This window comes from Tenrec ecaudatus, chromosome 4, assembly GCF_050624435.1.
Source record: "Tenrec ecaudatus isolate mTenEca1 chromosome 4, mTenEca1.hap1, whole genome shotgun sequence".
Classification (NCBI taxonomy): domain Eukaryota; kingdom Metazoa; phylum Chordata; class Mammalia; order Afrosoricida; family Tenrecidae; genus Tenrec; species Tenrec ecaudatus.
The window spans coordinates 119858476-119871936 of NC_134533.1; the positions used below are offsets into that span (position 1 = coordinate 119858476).

The 13461-nt window shown below is 41.5% G+C and overlaps 1 protein-coding gene across 4 annotated transcripts in view; it reads left to right on the top strand.

Annotated features, from left to right (window-relative positions):
• The window catches only part of ARHGEF12 (Rho guanine nucleotide exchange factor 12), a 185412-nt gene that overhangs the window by 117373 nt on the left and 54578 nt on the right, over positions 1-13461 (top strand). For all 4 annotated transcript variants that reach the window (XM_075546721.1, XM_075546722.1, XM_075546723.1 and 1 more), the window contains 3 exons: positions 1201-1278; positions 3321-3440; positions 6557-6697. In XM_075546721.1, coding sequence (XP_075402836.1) covers positions 1201-1278; positions 3321-3440; positions 6557-6697 — 339 coding nt within the window. The remainder of the gene's footprint in view (positions 1-1200; positions 1279-3320; positions 3441-6556; positions 6698-13461) is intronic.

The following is a 13461-nucleotide window of genomic DNA, read 5'->3' on the forward strand; positions in this document are numbered from 1 at the left end:
ATATACTGGGGCATGGCAATCTCACCAACTAATTTAAGTATTTTATGTTCTTTTGAAGCCCAGTTAGTAAATTTAAGGGTAAATAAAAAAACTATTGCTACTAGAGTTTGCTTCTACATGCACAAGTTTATTCCAAGTCAGACATGTTTGACGTGGTTATTGCTTAGATGCAGACAAATTCTCTTGTCTTAGTGTTGTTAGATCGTGTGCCTTCAAAAGAAAGTGTGCTTTGTGTCATGGAAAATAAGATTTTGCGGTCTGAGTTAATACCAAACTTTTCACAAAGCTTCAGTGAGCATATTCCCGAATCGCCGTAGCTTTGCAGTGACTGCACAGGGTGGGAGGGCCGTGCCGAGCAGCAGGTGCTCGATGGGTCACGTGCTCTAAAGCAGGTTGGAAGACATCAAAGGCGAGCAAGGCAGAGGGGAGGTAGCGCTGAAGGTTATGGGAACTGGGTTTTGAGATTCCAGAGGGGCAGTTTGTGTTGATGAACTCCAAGGTCATAGGACCACTGTGGGGCACCCATGAAGAAGCTTTAGGAAAACGGAGCATTGTATTAGTCAGAACAAGTCCAGGAGTATTACACAGAGGCATGTTTTTCCATCATGACAATGTTTCTGCCATCATGACAATGTTTCTGCTCCTTCTTTGAGGGTAATAAATAAGGGAAAGTTGTGTGAGAATTTCATTGAGAATTGTAACCCATCTTTCTACAGTCCTGACTGTGACCGTTTCGACTTCATTTTCTTCCTCAAACCCAAAGAACGTTGACAAGGACCACAGTTTGAGTCCTTCAAGGTTGCTGAAACTGCTGGTGGGCTCTGGTGTAAATTAAAGAGCACAGAATTCTCCAGAAAGTGGAAATGCTGCCCTCAGATCTAGACAGACCTAGAAGGGAGGGTGTGTTGTGAAACAGTCAGTCACATTTTGCTCTTTTTGTTTAATACAGGTTTCTATAATTTTGTCATGATGTTTTTTCACGTATCTTTCTTTAAAGGCAGGAATAGGCTCTTTTATCTTTAAAATTGTCATATCTAACAGCCTGCCTTCCTACTAATTGCCAGTGATAAAGAAAACCCTCAGAGGTATTGAAAATTCGAGCTGAGGCACAAACCTCAGGGTTTTCTGTATTGTAGCTTTCACTGTCCCTGCATTCGTTCTTTTTCTTATGTACTTACTATTTTAAAAATCTTTTTCTAGGAGGAAAACAATGTGGTTCATAACCAGAAAGTAGAAATTCTGAGAAAAATGTTACAGAAAGAACAGGAGCGACTACAGGTATTAAATTAGAATGGGGCTGCCTACAGGCCAGTAAAAATGTTGAGTGGGCATGGTTCAGTTTGTATTTGTCTGAATCCTAAATCTGCATTGTAACCGATGCTATCAATTTTGGGGGGGAAAAAAAAGAATTGTGTTGTGGTTGTGATTGCACTCAGTAAAACATACACCAATTCAGTGGTTTCTAGATGTCCAAGCCAGTAACCTTCTTGGAGTTGGGCAACCATTCTCACCTGCTCTCTGAATTTCCCCTTTCCCATTAGCCTAAACTCACTGCCCCCTCATCTTTCTGGTTTCTGTTGTCAGTTTGAGCCCATAGAAATCCAGACCTACTGCCGTTGAGTAGATTTCAACTCACAGCAGCCCTGTAGGACAGAGGAGAACTGCCCATCAAGGTTTCTGAAGTTGTAACTTCCTGTAGAAACAGAGTGCCTCGCCTTTCGCCCATGGAGTGACTGGTGGGTTTGAAAGGCGAACTTTCCTGGTAGCAGCCCAGTACTTAACCGATGGCTCTGCCAGGGGATCCTTGATTCCCATAGAGGTAATTCTTAAGAGAGCATTATGCTCAGGCAGACATATTATACTAGTAAAGCTAAACTCATATTTGCGTTTAAGAAGACTTTAGGGCCTATTTTGGTTTAAGTCAAAAAGATTATCTCAGGACCATAATTTCAGGGTTCATTCAGCCACCTTGATTCCAGAAAATGTAGAACCTACGAGAATTTGAGTGTGATTGGAGGTTGAAGAAATTCTGCTGAATGAAATAAGTCAAATAACATATGACCTCAATAAAAAGACAAGAAAAGGCAGATGTCTAGCAACCATAGTTTGTTAGTGACTACAAGGGGCAGGAGGGAGTGGGGGGGGAAAGAAATGTTAAGGATGATGGGAACTTTGATTTAAGGGAAGGGCTGCACCCTTGATTATTGTAATTGCTGTCAGCACGTTGTACACCTGTGAAAAGCTGACTGGTGTACGTCGGTGATACAGGTGCTTACAGCAACTGCAAAAGGACAAAAATAATGGGTAGCTGCTGAAGATGTTGTATACAGCCAAAACCCTCATGGAATTTGCTTCCTTGCTTTGGCGTTTAGGGTCATGGTTTCATGGAGTATTCCAGTTAAATGGCCTAATAAAATATCTAGTGCTTGTGTTGTTATACTTCATAATTGTGTCAGTCTGGGTAGACTAGAGAAACAAATTCATAGACAGTCATATGTGTGTGTGCAAGAAAGAGCTTTATATACAAGAGCAATTGGATATTGACAAAACATCCCAGCGCAGTCCACATCAAGTCCGTAAGTCCGATAATTAGCCTATGTATCCATTACCAGTTTATAAATCCCTCTTCAGACTCACGCAACACATGTAATGATGCCGGATGCAGGAAGATCACTGGCCAGTGGGTGGAAAGTCTTGTGGATCCAGTGGCAGTGGAAGTATCTCTGCTCTGGCGTAGGTCTCCACGCGGCTCCTCTAGCTGCAGGGCTCTGGCTCCATCAGTGTAGCACCATGGGCCTTGTCAACAGGAATGTGTAGCAGAGTGTGCCTGGGTCTGCCCTCCAGTGAACTATGTGTCTCCAAATGAGGTCATCAAGCTGTGAGCTGATTGACAGACTAAACTCCACCCTTTCACTCTTAAATAGTCTCAAGATGGCACCAGATTATATGTAACTACCTCAATAGTTCCTTGCATAGGGCTTGGGGTTCTTAAAAACTTCCAGGCAGGCATCCAAGTCACCACAGTTGGACTCTGTTTGCCTGGTGCAGCAGAGGGAGAAGGAAAGTCAGCAGTAGAAAGGGTATGGAATGTATGGCTAATGAACAAGCACCTCCTTTTCTGTGGACCCATAAGAGCTGGATGGAGCCCAGCACCAGTACTGTGTGAGCATTTTGATCCAAGGTTCTATGGAAGAATCACAATCAGAAGAGAGAAAAGTATATTTTGTTGAAAAAGATGTGTTACATATATATAGAATGGATTTTTTTCCATGTTTTGTGTGCAAGAAACTAATTCTCCAAATATTTTTTTAACTTTTCAGGTATTGCAGGAAGATTACAACCGGACCCCTGCCCAAAGACTGCTCAAAGAGATCCAAGAGGCCAAGAAACACATTCCCCAGCTGCAAGAGCAGCTATCCAAAGCCACGGGCTCTGCTCAGGTAGCATCTCCATCACAAGTTCTGCCCACTTTGCAAAAGCAGAAATTTCTCTTGGGAACAAGCCAGAGAATGTTTCAGTTGCCTTTAAAATATTTATATTTTTTATAGCATAGGACCACCGGATGTCCTGTGTAGGATGTTACAGAAATAATGATGAAAAGAAATGTGGACTTCCGAATGTTTGCATGCTCATGATATCATGTTTCTTTGTTCCATAAAAGAACAATTGAGTGCTTTTTGCTTTGATGTGACCAACTACTAGAATGTACTTAGATACTTATATTAGCATTTTTGTGGTTAACTCTGCCATTTTGAACAGAATGACAATTGATAATGCTTTTATTTCTTTAAAGAATTGTTTTTCTTTTGTTATTTTTTGTTTGCTGTTTAAAATACTTGTATTGGGGGCTCTTATATCTCATATCACAATCCATACATTCATCCAATGTGTCAAGCACATTTGTACATATGCCGCCATCATCATTTTCAAAGCATTCTCTTCCCTCTTGAGTCCCTGATTATCAGCTCCCCATTTCTAACCCTCCCCTCCCCCTGCCCTTCCTCACGAACCGTTGATAAGTTATAGATTATTATTTTCATATCTTACATCATTTGATAATGTTTTCAAGTAGTGATTTAATAGTTTACTAAATGACAGCCATTCTGTTATTTAATTCTGTTTTTGACCCCACCCTCTGATTTTAAGTTCTGTTGTTTCCTCCCCACTGTGTGCATCCATATTGAAATTCAGATTAAATAGCATGTTTAAGGCTATGGTGTCAAAACCCAGTCTGATGATTTCACAGCACCTTCATATTCTTAATGAGTATGTTTGTACTGGAATTTTAAATAGCATTTGCTGCATAGGTGTGAATTATGGAGATGATGTGTCAGCATTTATTTGTCAACCAAATTTATTACTTTTTAATATTCAGATTTGAAATTTTAAAAGAAAGTTTAATGTTAAGCTTCTCATAACCAAAGCCAAACTCACTGCTGTGGGTGTCTGAGACTGTAACTGTTTATGGGAGCAGAGAGCCTAGTCCTTCTCCCTTGGAGCTGCTGGTGGTTTCAAACTGCTGACCATGTGGATCACAGCCCAACTCATAACACTACACCACCAGGGCATCTCACACTTCATCTTGAAACTAAACCAACAAGTAACATACTCCATTTAAAATGGCTAAGAACTCTTCTTGTCACTATTCTTGAGTTTGGACTGCCAACGAAGACCACATATTCATAGAACTAAGAGAATTTCTTTTTTTTAAGGTCATTAGCCTAATCCAATCATTTTAAAGTTAAACATGTAGTTGAGAAGATTCCTTAAGTGATTTAAGGGATTACCCCCTCACCTCCCCACCCCCACCCAAAAACCACCACCAACAGGAAAAAGCTCCTCTGGGTGGAGCTTTTGTATTAGAATTTTTCCCACTAGATGAGCATTGAGCAACTCACTCTGAGTTAGTGCATCCAGTAGTATCCCTGGGACGATTCTCTGTGGTCACAGCAAATTTCTTCCTAAAGCACTTTCGCCCCATCCTTGTTTATTGTGATGGCCAATTTACGGAAACAGCATGTGACTGTGAAATTTTGTTTCCTGCTTGGCAAAAATGCCCCAGAAACTGTTGTGATGTTAAGACACAGCTTATAAGGACTGCGCAATGGGAAAAACTCAAGTGTACGAGTGGTTTTCTCGATTCAAAAAAGGTGAAATGTCAGTTGATGACAAACCTCATTCTGGACGTCTGTCAATTCCCAAATGAACAAAAATGTCCACTCATAGTGCATTTGGAGTTGGTTCCACCAGGTCAGACTGGTAATCAAGCTTCCTATTTAGAAGTTCTGAAAAGATTGCATTAAGTGTGCGACATAAAAAGGCCTGATTTGTGGCAAACGGGGGACTGGTTTTGCCACCGTGACAATGCACCTGCTGACGCAGCCATCTCAGGCGCCAGTTTGGGGCCCTACACAGCATTCCTCTGTTGCCCCACGCACTTTACTCACCTGACCTTCCTCCGTGCACCTTTTTGTTTCCACAAATGAAGAGAGACATGAAAGGACAGTGATTTGATGGCAAAGAAGAGGTGAAGAAAAAAATGAGGGAGGTGCTGTCAGCCATCCAAAGAGATGAGTTTGAAAAGTGTTTCCAAGAATGGAATTGCAGATTTGACCAATGTATTAAGTGTCATGGAGAGTACTTTGAAGGAGATAAACTTGTTTTGTAAAACAATTTCAATACATACTTTTCGGGGAAGGGGTGGAATTCCAGGTTTTGGGGGGGCACCCCCTTGTAGACCAGGAGTCACATGACTTATTAATTCTCCTGACTTTCTGGTTTGAATACTTTTCAGTAAACATTTAATGTTTCTTTTCCCCTCTAACTTTAAGTCTTACTCTCATGTTTTGACTATTATGCTTCAGTATGTGGACAGTTGAGCCAAGCAACATTGCTACTCTGTTTGAGTAGTAAAACTCTGGCTCTTGATGGTAAAGCCTTGGTGGTGTATTGGTTAACCACTTGGCTGCTAACTGAAAGTGTGGTAGTTTAAGCTTAACCAGCCACTTAGCAGAAGAACGATGAGGCCATCAGCTTCAGGAAGATGGACAGCCTTGGACACTCTATTGGGTGTTGTTCTTTGCCCTGCAGGGTCATCAGAGGTCAGAATTGACTCAAAAACAGTAGGGTTTTTGTCTTATCTTAAACCAAAATCAACTCATTATCATCATTTATATTAATACATTGTATTCCCAAATTAGCAACATATTTAAAAGTATTATTGGAAGGCATTTAACCAGATATGATAACACAATCTGAATCTTAACATGTGAAGAATATAGACAGGAAATATGGATTTCCCAAGTTGATAAACTGCGTTACCTATTTTTCTCTGTATTTGGACGATTCACTACTTGTACCCTTTTACTCCTCACGCTTTTCTGTCTTTGAGCCACGCTGCTCTAGAGCTGGTACTTGAGCTTTTTGTCTTTAAAGCTAGAAGTATTCTTGGACACAGTTGAATGTCCAGCTTTTCACAGTTTGCATACAGATCGTTGCACGCCTCAGTTCTTCATGCAGTTTGCCTGTTTTCACGTGTGTGTTTCGTCTTTTTTAGGATGGAGCTGTGTTCATGCCCTGCAGGCCTCTGTGTGATGCACTGACAGCCAGTGAGCTAGAGGCAGATACTGGTAATGGACTGTCCAGGATTGACTCCAGCAGTGGAGATGGATCTCGGCCCAGTAGTGACAATGCAGATGTAAGTATTAAGTGTTCTAGATCTCAGACTTCTTGTATTCTCTCCCACAACCCCTTTCTATGTTTGATTTTAAGTTATGTGACTTAAGCTGTTACCTTACTACTTATTTTTTGTGGTAATTATCATTTAAAAAAAGCAGTTTGATGAGCAAAAATTCTGGTTGGAACTGCCTTGTTTAGATTAGCATGCAGGTGCTTAACCCACTGTACCACCAGTGATCCCTGGACACTATCTGTATGAGCTGTAATTACAGAGTTCCCTCTTTCCCTTTGACGCCCATTGCCAAATAGTGTTTCCTTTGCGGGGAGGGAATTTCCCAGCAGGCATCTTGTTTGGGGGCAGAGAAGTTAATACAGTCTGCTTCTTACTGAACCGAGAGGCCAAGTATTGCTATCTGTAAGAGCATGTTAATATTTCATTTGTGGTCAGAATGACTCAGTCTTGAGTCATGAGACACTTTGTCATGACAAAGAGGAAAAGCCATACCCCTGTTAGATAATCTACAGTTAATAACCCATGTTTAGTAACAACTCTTTCTTGATTAACCCAGAAACTACCAAGTAGACACATGTATTTGTCAAGAAGGTCCTAAGAGGATATTTTAGTTGAATATGATGAAGCACTAATCTTACAGGGATAACTAAAAGCTGTTTTTACTGAGCAGTACTTTGAAATCGTGTGCAGTGATAGCAGTAATGACTTAAAAATAAATCAACTGCTTTAAAGTGACAGGGGAAGTAGTTTAAGTCAGGGCTTTTTAACACTGGGAGTCACGAAGTCAGGCCGACAACAATAATAAAAGCAGAATAGGATAGGAAATAATGAGCCCTGGCGGCATCGTGGTTGCGCTGGGCTGCGACCCGCATGGTTGGCGCTTTGAAACCACCAGCAGCTCCCTGTGATAAAGACTGGGCTTTCCTTTCTCGTAAACAGTCTTGGAAACTCCTGCCTTAAAGGGTCACTATGCCTCAGTATTGACTTGATGGCAGTGAGTTTGTAAGTAAAAGAGGAAAGTGTTACTTTTTGTGACTTTGTTGCTGTGTATATAACGCACATGTGTTTAAAGGTATATACAAGAGGCAAAATGGAAAAAAGCTCCTCTGGCTGGAGCTTTCGTAGTGTGCATTTTTCCCACTAGGTGAGCTTTAAGCAACTTGCTGTGAGTTAGTGCACCCAGTGGCTTCACCTGGGAAGGTTCTCTCTGGCCACAGTGAATTTTTTTGTGAAAGCAGTTTTGCTCCAACCTAGTTTTTTGTAATGGTCAATTTTAGAGAACAACGTGCAGCTGTCAAATTTTTTTCCTGTTCGGGAAAAACGCCACAGAAACTGTTCTGAAGGACCGTGCTATGGGAAAACTCAAGTGTACGAGTGATTTTCTTGTTTCAAAAAAGGTGAAATGTCATTTGATGACAAACCTCATTCTGGACGTCTGTCAACTTCTCAAATGGACAAAAATGTTCACTTGTAGTCCCTTTGGAGTTCATTCCACCAGGTCAGACTGTTAATCAAGCTTTCTATTTAGAGGCTCTGAAAAGATTTGCATTAAGAATGTGGGACAAAAAACGTCTGATCGGGGACGCAGCCATCTCAATGCACCAGTTTGGGGGCCCAAACATTATCGCTCTCTTGCCCCACACATCTTACTCACCTGAACTCGCTCCGTGTGACTTCTTTTTATTTTCACAAATAAAGAAGGACTTGAATGGACAGTGATTTGATGACAAAGAAGAGGTGAAGAAAAAAATGAGTGAGGTGCTTTCAGCCATCCAGATGAGTTTGAAAAGTGTTTCCAAGAATGGAATTGCAGATTTGACCAATGTATTAAGTGTCATGGAGAGTACTTTGAAGAAGGTGATAAAGTTGTTTTGTAAAACAATTTAAATACATAGCTTTGAGAAAAAAGTCGGGCTCTTTTTAGGTACCCCCTCGTATGTGCTGGGTAACAGTGAAGATGGTGGTAAAAAAAAGAAAGAGAAGAAAGCCAGTGGTCTGAGCCCATCATTCAGGCCAACTTTTGAGTTTAGATCCAGTGACTCAGTTCCTCATGCAAGGACTATTGGAAGGAAAAAAAAACAAAAACAATGATTGGCTGGATAATGGCTGTAATGGAAAATTTCAATTTTGGCTCCAGGAAAAAAAAAAACTTGTAATAGCTAACATTTTCTTGGCCATGTGTGCCATAGCTATGAGACGTGCGTTACATTCCTGTCTCAGTGGATTCTCCAGACAGCCTATTAAAAAGTAGTACTGCTGTGAGTGGAACTTTACAAACCAGAGCTGAAGAGATTGGAACTAGCATGTCCAGCTAACCCAGGCCATCCGTGATATGACACCTCCAAAGAACCCAAACCCAGAATGAAAGCATTCTGGGAGGACAGTGAAATTCTGAGGACAGCTGTACAGTGGAGGTCAGTTGTTCTAAACTACCATTTTACTCTGCAGAAGAGTTCTCTGGTAGAGCCCCAGCCTCAGGAACCCACAGAGGTAGTTCTACTGTGTCTTGTAGAAGCTGGTTTGGGCTGAAATAGGTAGGCTTTTCTTAGACACAGACGTGTGGAGGAGGCCCAGTGTGCTGGGGAGCCCGCCTTGTGCTCTTTTGGGTCTGGTGCTGCTTTTCTCCTGTGTTCTCCTGACTTGTCTATAGAGGTAGATGGGGAGTGAGGGGAGAACCCAGGGACTGCCTGTGTTTCCAAAGCCCGGCGGGTTCCAGGAGTTCACACCACGTGAAATGAATAAGACGTTTGAATTTTCCCTTGTATGCTTGGGAATGTTATAATCAAATCTGTTTCTTAGAAAAATATCTTTATAGTATAGTGAATTAGTGTAGAAATGGACATTGCATCGATACTTAATGAGAATGAACAAGAACACGAATAAACGAGAGAGTAAGTAAAGGGTTTGCACTCTGCTCTATTTTGCATGCAGAGGAGAGGAACAATCAGGCTACTAATAAAAAATTATTCCAGAGTGGAACATGAACAGGCATGAAAAACAGGGGCACTCTTGGGTGTCCTTCATCCAAGACAGATTTGTTTGTCCTTTTGTCAATCTGTGGTGCTTCCAGTTTTTTTCTCCTGCACCACAATGCAAATGCAGAGTGGCTGCTCATTACCATGCGTTGATTGCCTCCTTTTAGTGAGAGGAGGTACTTAAAGCTTTACAGATATTCGTTAACTCCCATAATATCCTAAGGTTGAGTATGATGAAGCAGTATGACCATTTTAGAGATGGAAAATGGAGGCCCGTTGAATAAACGAGTGTTGTGGCTACCCAGATGAGCAAGATAGATGGTGGAGCCTAACTTCTGGGTAGGCTATCTGCATGAGCCAGTACCATGCTTAGAAGTGAAGTGTCCCTGTGAGGCTGGACAATTGCTGGTTTTAGCTGTGCTTTTCCATATGTAGGTACATTTCCCAATTGTACTGTGAACCTATTATCTTTTGAATCCATCTTTTCTTTTAACTTTCTACTCATGTCATAATCATCTGGTGGCGTTTCTGATAGTAACTTCTCATTTCTGCTTTGGTTTCTGTGGACAAGGTGCAAACAAGTGTCTACAGGCCACGTTCTCACCTGAGAAACAAGTTGATCACGAATCATCCTCAAACATTCAAGAGTTTCTGCCACTCTGACTTTCAGTTGGTGGCAGATAGTTTTTGTAAATACATGTACTTTGGAAAATTTTCAAATATATTGAAAAGTAGAAAACATAGATAGTGATTCCCCCATTATGTAACCAGTCACCCAACTCAAGCAGTTAACCACCACGTGCTCAAACTTGTTTGTCTGTACCTCTTCCACTTCACACCCTCCATACACTGGATTCTTTTAAAGCATAGGTTCAAAATTTTATTTGGCCTACTGCCCCCTTTACAGAAAAAAAAATTTTACTCAGCACTCTCCCTCACCCACCCACCCAAGCAGTGAAAAGCTTTTGTACTGTAGCGTGGAATCCAGGACGAAGTAGAGGTCTCTGCTTTTGCAGCCTCCTTTGTTTGGATAGATCCAGGAGCCTTAGTGGTTGTGTATTGGGCCACTCTCCCAAGGTCAGCAGTTTGAAGCCACCTGCCACTCTCCCCAAGGCAGAAAGACAGGGCTTTCTAGGACTGTGAAGAGTTCCAGTCTCAGAAACTCACCGGACAGTTCTCCCCTGTCTGATAGGGTTGCTATGTGTCGGCATCAGCTCCGTGGCAGTGACTTGAATTGGATGGGTCCAGCATCCCCAGGAGGTGGTTTTTCCCACTTTAGAAGCACTATTTAAAGTAAATTCTAGATAATATTTTACCAGTGTGTATCTCTAGGAGACTAGAAAACTCAAAAAACATCATTATCAATTAATTAATAACATAGTAATGTACACTATAATAATATCCACTGTGATTGAATCGATGCTGACTCATAGTGACCCCCTGAGGGTTTCTGAAAATGTCACTATTTATGGGAGTAGAAAGCCCATTCTTCCTTCGGAGGAGCTACTGGTGGCTTAGAACTACTGATCTCAGCCCAACTCGTAACCATGAAACCACCAGGGCGCCTAATATAATAATTATAGCATAATAATATTATTATTAATTCTTAATATTTTCCATGTCATCTAATTTTATTGCCCCAGTATAATCTTGCTTTAACAGTTGGCTTATTTTGCATTAGAATTGAGTCCAGTTACTTGGCCTTTGGGCAGGGAGTTGTTTTTACTGACAGTAACTTTTCTTGCCATATTTATGTTAACAAAACTGGATCCTGTTCAGTAGAGCAGTCCATGTTCTAATGATATTTCTCATGGTGTTTGCTGTTTGTCTATTTCCTGATGGCTGATAGTTAGATCTAGAGCCTTGATCAGATTAGAGCTCTGCAGTGTTGGCTTCTGTTTGGAAGAATGATTCAGAGATGGTACTGGGTACATGCTGTTAGGAGGTGGATGTCCGGTGCACGTGTGGGGTGATGTCAGCACAATTCCTTCATTATAGAATTCTCCAGCAAGCTTGCTTCTCATGTTTCCACCTGCAGTGGATGATCAGGAAGATGCCTAGACCCATTATTTAATCAGGGTTTCTAAATGATCATACTGTCATTTCCCCCCTGCATTTATTAGATAGCATCATTTTATAAAGATGGTTTTTCCTCATTAGCTATGAAACAAAAACAAACTCACTGCCGTTGTGAATCAATTTCTACTCAGTGACCCTACAGGGCAGGGCAGAACTGTCCTTGTGGGTTTCCAAGACTGTCACTCCTAATGGGAGTAGAACGCTGTCTTTTTTCACAGAGTGGCTGGTAGTTTTGAATTGCTGACCGGTAGTTCAGCAGCGCAGTGTGTAACAAAAGTACAGCCTATTAGGAGGAGGCTTCAAAAAGTTATCTTTAAGTTCCCCCTTTCCACAGACTTTTTGAAGTCCCTTGTACAGGAAAACAAGAGAAATACTAATTGTTTCCCTGTACATACTTGTTTTCAGAAGGACTGATGGTTCTCGCGATAAGGAAGTGTGTGTGTTGGGCTTTGTTTGTGTAGTATGTTTCACTCCCTAACAGTCGTTATTCTCTCTGGCAATCACAAGGGGTGCCACCAACATGCCTTCCGAGTTCTTTTGATACGATCTCCCCTGTCTGAGAGCTTCCTCGCCTTTTTGATGTGAAAAGGTTTATTCCTGTTTTTATGCTGCATTCCCAAGACCCAGAGCCATTCGTTTCTTCATGGTAAGGGCTTAACTTTGAAATGCCCTTTCTTTAAACAAGCATTAAATTGTGTTGTGAGCATATGGCAGTCCGACAGTTTCTGCATGTACGGTTAGTCGAGTGGTGTTAATTACAGTCTGTTTCATGCAGCAGCCTTCACACACCCCTTCTGAGCTGACCCTGCCCCATTAGCCAACAACCTTTCACATTGCTGGTCTGACCTCGTATTGTAGGAGAAAAAGCATTGTGGTATGATATATGAATTATATGTGCCAGTAGCATAAACAGTTTAAGAATAAAAAGCATTGAGTATAGGTTTTTTTTCTGAATCATTTGCTTTTCTTCCCTTACTCTTTTCTTTCCCTATCCCGTTCTTCCTGTTTACTTGACTTTCATGACATGACGATGATTGACAAGCCCTGGTAGCATAGTAAGTTCAATGCCCCCTTACATTTGTTTTAGTAGTAGGCAAAAAAAAAAAAAAAGTAATTAGTTTTAAAACTGATTTGTTTTTACATTTAAAAAATGTCATAGTTGATTTTCTTTATTAGGATAAACCAATGAATTTTGCATGTAAATAGTGGGAATTAATCTCAATCCACTAAATTAATTATGGTTGTTTAGAACACTTATTTCCTGGCATGATAAATATACTTGCCACCCCTAAAGCCAGAAGACACGATTTTTTTTTAAAGTGGAACTTTAGGTGTTTGTTGGACAGTTTCTTCAACAGTATATAAACCCAGATTCACTGGCACCGTTGATTCCCATTCATCATAACCCTTGGTAGGGGTTTTGAAGCGCAGATGGCCTCGTCGCTGTGGAGATTCACCTGTTGGCCCTCAAGTTAACTCACCTGAGTGTGGCACCAGGACTCCTGCACTGCTTCCACATCGATCCTTGTGAAGTGCTCTTTGCTCTGTCGGGTCCCTGGGTGCTGTGCGGGTGGTGGCGTGCGTCTTCCCGTTGGCTTTCCTGTACAAGGCCTGTGCTCCTCACTCACAGCTGCTCCGGTGGGTGATCGCTGTTGCTCTGAGGCGTTTTCTGCGTGTCACAGAGCCCATCCTTTATATCCCTGCATCCCAGAAACA